The 6,190-nt window shown below is 36.6% G+C and overlaps 1 protein-coding gene across 1 annotated transcript; it reads left to right on the top strand.

Annotated features, from left to right (window-relative positions):
* The first annotated feature begins 4,902 nt into the window (after positions 1–4,902).
* Positions 4,903–5,832, top strand: LOC100470989 (olfactory receptor 4C12). The gene has a single exon (XM_002930630.3). It carries the CDS (start codon positions 4,903–4,905, stop codon positions 5,830–5,832), a length of 930 nt encoding a protein of 309 aa, XP_002930676.1.
* Positions 5,833–6,190: the final 358 nt, after the last annotated feature.

Genomic DNA, 6,190 nt, shown 5'->3' on the forward strand with positions numbered 1-6,190 from the left:
TGACCAGTGGGTCCAAGAGGAAATCATGAGGAAAATTAGAAAATACTTTGAGAGGAATGAAAATGAAATCACTACGTACTGCAGCCTGTGGAATGCATCTAAATCAGTGATTAGAGGGAAATTTATACCTGCATATACCTATATTAAAAAAAGAAGAAAGGCTTCAAATAATCTAACCTTCCCCCTTGAGGCACTTGAAAAACGAAGGGCAAATTAAACCCAAAGCAAACAGAAGGAAGAAAATAACAAAGATTAGATCAGAAACAAATGAAGTAGAGAAAAGAATAAAGAATAGAAAAACAATTAAACCAAAAGGGCGTTCTTAGAAAAGATCACCAAAATGACAAACCTTTAACTACATTGACCAAAAAAAATTAAAAAAGAAGAGAAGACTCAAACAGCTAAAATCAGGAATAAAAGTGGGGACCTTATTATCAACCTTACAAAAATAAAGAATATTATAAGGGGATCCTATGAACAGTTGTATGCCAACAATTTATAAAATTTAGATGAAATGAACAAACTCTTAGTAAGAGTAAACTCTTAGTAAACTCTTAGTAAACTATTGACTCAAGTGAAATAGATAATCTGAATATACTTACAACAAGTAAAGAGATTGGATTAGTAATAAAAAAAAACTTGCCACAAAGAAAAACTCAGGCCAAGATAGCTTCACTTTGAAGTGAATTTTATCAAATGTTTAGGGCAGAATCAACACCAGTCCTTCACAAACTCTTCCAAAAAATAAGAGAGGAGGGAGCACATTCTATAAGACCAATATTGCCCTAATTTCAAAACTTGACAATGATATCAGTAGAAAACTATAACCAATATCTCTTATGTAAAGACATAAAAATCCTCAATAAAATACTACTAAACTGAATTCAGTAGTCTATAAAAAGAATTATATACCAAGAGCAAGTGGAATTTATCCCAGGAATGCAAGTTTGGTTCAATATATGAAAATCAATCAATGTACTACACCACAAAGTAAGGGAAGAAGGAAAAGTACTTAGTAAGGATAGCTGCTATTGCATTTTTCCCCGTCTTCCATCTACTGCCTAGCCATACATTTAAATATAGCAGCTCTTCAATTCTCATGATATGTGATTTTAATAATACCTTTTCCTTCAGGCTGCAGAGTACTTGCTACGGTATGTGTTTGCTAGATCACGGAACATACTTCACTGTTCTGATCTCCACTATCCCGAGAATACTTTGTGTGAAGAAAATTTGAAGCAATCTGTTTGCCTAGGTAATGCTTCTATTATCAGGTGGCCAGTGGAACACCTAGACTTCTAAAAAAAGTCATTGAAAAGGCATACAAATGTATTTTTTTAGATTTATACAACAGACAAGTTGGACAAGGATTTTTAACCTCCATTTGGTCTCCAACTCTAGATCTCACTCTGCCTGAAAATATATCAAGTCCAAACATTCTTATGTGTTTGTTTATAGTACAGTCAAGAGGTTGACTTAGTATCTCAACCTTGTATGGTGCCCTCAGCCAGGAAGGGTATTTCCTCAGGGATATGCAATCTCAATGAAATCCTATGTTGTTTTTACAGCCTTTAGCATCCTTCATGCTCCATTTTGTGATACCCAAGGGCTGGGAGGAGGAGTGGTTTACCACATAATTTATAGACCAAGAATGTAGGCTGTTACTACATAGGCTTAAAGTGCAAGGAAAAGAGCCATTAAGGTGAAGATGTGTGTTCACAGATGAATTCTCTCAAATATTTATTTCTAAGGCAAAATCTTTAAAAAACAGATAATTAATTCCTGAGAGAGCAAAGCCTTAGATAGAAAGCCTTGATGTTCTCAGTATCATCTCTAAATATGATGATTCAAGAAGAAGCTGCTTTCTTATTTTAAAGGCAGAATAAGAGGGAGGTATTAAGTGATAGAAATATTTGTGTCTGTTTTTCTATAGCCATAGAGCTAGGTGCTGAAAATCAGAAGATTCTCCTTGTACATAAGGACTTTGAATTCCACATTCAAGATAACATTTTATTTTCCTTTGAGTTGAATTTCCAAGACATTGGAGCTTTGAAAATGCCATCATCCTGTCAGTGGGGACTTGCTAAATACATGTACATGGCATGGTGTTTGAACAGCTACATATAATGATTATTTCTTTTTCCTGAATACATTGGACATTCTCCTTAACAACAGAGGCAACCACAGTAAGTTAACTACAATTGCTGATTTTTAATCCAGTTTCTTACATTTCCCTTTTCCATCAAGGGGTTTAAAACTAAAATCACTGAAGTATTGCTTTCTTTTTTTTCCCTGATATTTTATGGGGGACCACTTTGAGATGTTATAGGATATTTTGCAGAAATATTTGTTCTCCTCACTCTATATGGATATAACCATAATATATCAGGAATGATTTTACATTTTATGGATTCCTGAGTCAATTGCTAGGCTTTTGTATGTGGAGACAGTTCAGTAGGGCGGCAGATTGGAGCTGGATGGTCACTGAAGTGTTCACTTCAGGGCTAGGGCATATAGTGTGGTAGTTTGGCTAGCCAGAGATTGGCTTATGTGTGGTCTCTCATTTCCTTGAAGGAGTGCTCTGAATTTGATAATTTCTAGGGATGAAAGAGGGGGAAAAATTTCTTCTAGTGATAGGAGCAGATATGAGAGGCAACTGAAAAGAAAGAAAGGGAAATTTGAGGTGAAGCCAAGACAGGCTGTGTGACTTTCACCATGGTCAAGATAGGTCAGTATGGGAGAGAGGAGAAGGACAACGTTTGGATTCTATTTCTTAAAGGAAATCTTAAGCCCTAAAACTGAGAACCATAAGGAGGATGCATTAATATATAAGATCTGGAAGAAAGAATGTACCTCCTGCTAGTCGGGAAACTATACTAAACTCCAGACTGAGGGGCGCTTGTTATTCTGACTCTGTTAAACTTTCTTGGACTTTGTTCTAACCTAGGTAAGACCTTATTTCTGCAATAATGGATGTAGTCCCAAGAATATGATGGGATTTTTGCATCCTTAACTCATACTTAGCCCTTTTTTCTTAGAGGTTCAAGACAGGTATTGCTAAAGATAAGAGATGAAAGTTAATTCTCTTTGTCACCTTAGGGTGATTTTTCCTTGTAAACATTCATCTTAAGGGAGGCAAGCTGTGATGGTGGAAAAAAAAATCACTGCATTGGGCATTAGAAGACTTTTTCCTCTGGTCTGATACTGAACAATTAGCTGTGTTTTCTTGGACTTTATCTCTTTGGGCTTCAGTGTCCTCATCTTAAAAGAGCATATATGTTTAAAATGTAAGGAACTAGAGCATTTTTAATGTACAACAATTTTAGTGTTCAATGGATCTTTGAACTCATTAACATCTGACTCTACATTTCATAGCTTAGCGAAAGAACTGCCATGGATTTTATATGGTCACAGGTGGTGGCTTTAGGTACCAACCCACTTGTCCAAACTCTGACATTGGCTGATTCCCAGAGGTAAACCAGATCTGTACTGGAGATGCAGTTAGTGATAAAGAGCTAGAGACAGACATTCTAGGTTTAAAAGCAGTCTCCTCTTTTTTTTTTTTAAGTCACTATCAGTTTGGGCAAGTCATTTACAACCTCTTAACCAGAGTTTCATTTTACTTAAAATATAGATAATAGTGTACCCATGTCATAGCACTGTTGTGAAGATTAAGTGAAATAATGCATGTGAAGTACTTAGTATGGTGCCTAGCACATGACCAACACTCCTTAAAAATTGTTATTGTAGGAACTGCATAGTGTAAAAATAAATCTCCATATGCTATTAAGAATAGGGTAAAACAGAGCTGTAATAAAAGTTTCCATTTTGAAATGTTTGACTATGTGGAATTTAAACAAGTAACAAAGATTTCTGTGCTTGGAAGAAGTTTGTCTGCTTAAGTCCTTATTTTCAATTGCAGTCTGAGGGTTCTTTTATAGAAGATCAGGGTCATCCTGTTAGATCAACACTTTTCTCCATTTCTCATTTATCCAAAAATATGGGCATTAGAGAGTTTGCATAGTAGTAGGTACACTGTTGGTCTTTGGACTACAGCACAAAAAAGAAACTGATCCTGTTCTTGAGTCTGTCAATTAATAGAGGGCATCAAACACATTAATTTTGACATAAGACCAAGTTTTATTTGTATGGTTGTTTCTGTATGGTGTGGGACAAAAAGGGGCAGATGAAAATTATAAAAGACAATCATTTAAAAAATATACTCAAATTACTTCAAGGTTTGCAAGAAACAAATAATAAGAAATAATGATAATGACCTAGTCAAATTTGGGGTTTTCTGTCTGATTTTGATCATAAAACCCAACTTTTGGCCTTGACCTTCAGGAAGCTATAAAAACATAGTCAGTTTTTGGTTCTCCCAAAGGCCATCTCTTCCAGAGAAGAGTTGGCAATTAGAAGTGCACTCAAGTTTCTTCTCAAGGGTTATTGTCCCTGGAAGGATTCTCTGATGCATTGGGCTTCCAGAAGGGAGACCACTATCTTGGGTCTTGGACTCTAAGGCTACCTTCTCAGTGAAGCTCTTATGGGATCATCTGGAAGAGGTGTTCTTTCCATGTGCCTCATTATGTAAGTTGCTCAAGTGTAACAGGGAGAGTTTATCTTACCCTTCACTGCCTTTGTGATTTAAGAATACATTGAGATACAGAAAATAAAGCAATCTGAGGTCCAGAAAAAAGTGAGAATTAATAATGGCAAAACTTAGCTTTAAATACTATATTAAAGTTTACTTGAGTGTCCACTAAGAGAAGTTTTGACATACCTATTTTGGACTACTTCATGATTTTATGGTTCCTTTTTTCTTTCTTTCTTTCTTTCTTTCTTTTTTTTTTTTTTAAAGGTAAAGCATTCCTTCCTGGAGTTTTTCTCACCCACACCACATAGATGGAGAATAAAAGAAATGTGACTGAATTTATTTTAATAGGTCTTACACAGAACCCCACGATGCAGAATATGGTGTTCCTGGGATTTTTGGTTCTGTACATGGTAACACTCTCAGGCAACCTGCTCATTGTGGTTACCATTACCACCAGCCAGGCTCTGAACTCCCCCATGTACTTCTTTCTGACTCATCTTTCCTTGATAGACACAGTTTATTCTTCTTCTTCAGCTCCTAAGCTGATTTTGGACTCCCTTCATGAGAAGAAAACTATCTCCTTTAATGGGTGTATGGCTCAAGTCTATGCAGAACATATTTTTGGTGCTACTGAGATCATCCTGCTGACAGTGATGGCCTATGATCGCTATGTGGCCATCTGCAAACCTCTGCACTATATGACTGTCATGAACCACAGGCTGTGCATTCTCCTGCTGGGAGTGGCCTGGACTGGAGGATTTCTCCATGCAACCATTCAGATCCTCTTCACAGTCTGGCTGCCCTTCTGTGGCCCCAATGTTATAGATCATTTCATGTGTGATTTGTACCCTTTGTTGAAGCTTGTCTGCATGGACACTCATACCCTTGGTCTCTTTGTTGCTGTCAACAGTGGTTTCATCTGCCTTTTAAACTTCCTCCTCTTGGTGGTCTCCTATGTGGTCATCCTGTGCTCCCTAAAGAACTATAGCTTGGAGGGGAGGCGCAAAGCCCTTTCCACCTGTGTCTCTCACATTACAGTAGTTGTCTTATTTTTTGTGCCCTGCATATTTGTGTATCTGCGCCCAGTGACCACTCTGCCCATTGATAAAGCTGTTGCTGTCTTTTATACTATGGTGGTCCCTATGTTAAATCCCTTAATCTACACCCTCAGAAATGCTGAGGTAAAAAATGCTATGAGGAAGCTCTGGAGAAAAAAAGTGACTTCAGATAATGATTAAACAGAATCTTTGAGCATTACATATAGAAGTAATAGAAGTAATCTAGTGAAAACTTCTTGATCTATAGATGAGGAAATCAGCTCTAACAAGGAGTTGTATAACACTTGCAGATAGCCACTTATGTGCAAAACTAAGGCTTATGCTGGAATCCAGGCTTACTGTCTCCCATCCCACAGTCTTGTCATCACAATTTACTGTTTCTTAATCCATAAATATTTACCTATTACTTAGAATCTCAAATATCTTTAGAAGCTAAAAGATATATTCATATCTAGAATATTGGATTGGTATTAAAATAATCTTATGTAGCAGTGAGATACTGGTTGCTACTTCTTATTAAAAATAACAGGTTTAATGA

Source organism: Ailuropoda melanoleuca, chromosome 16 (genome assembly GCF_002007445.2).
Source record: "Ailuropoda melanoleuca isolate Jingjing chromosome 16, ASM200744v2, whole genome shotgun sequence".
Taxonomy (NCBI): Eukaryota; Metazoa; Chordata; class Mammalia; order Carnivora; family Ursidae; genus Ailuropoda; species Ailuropoda melanoleuca.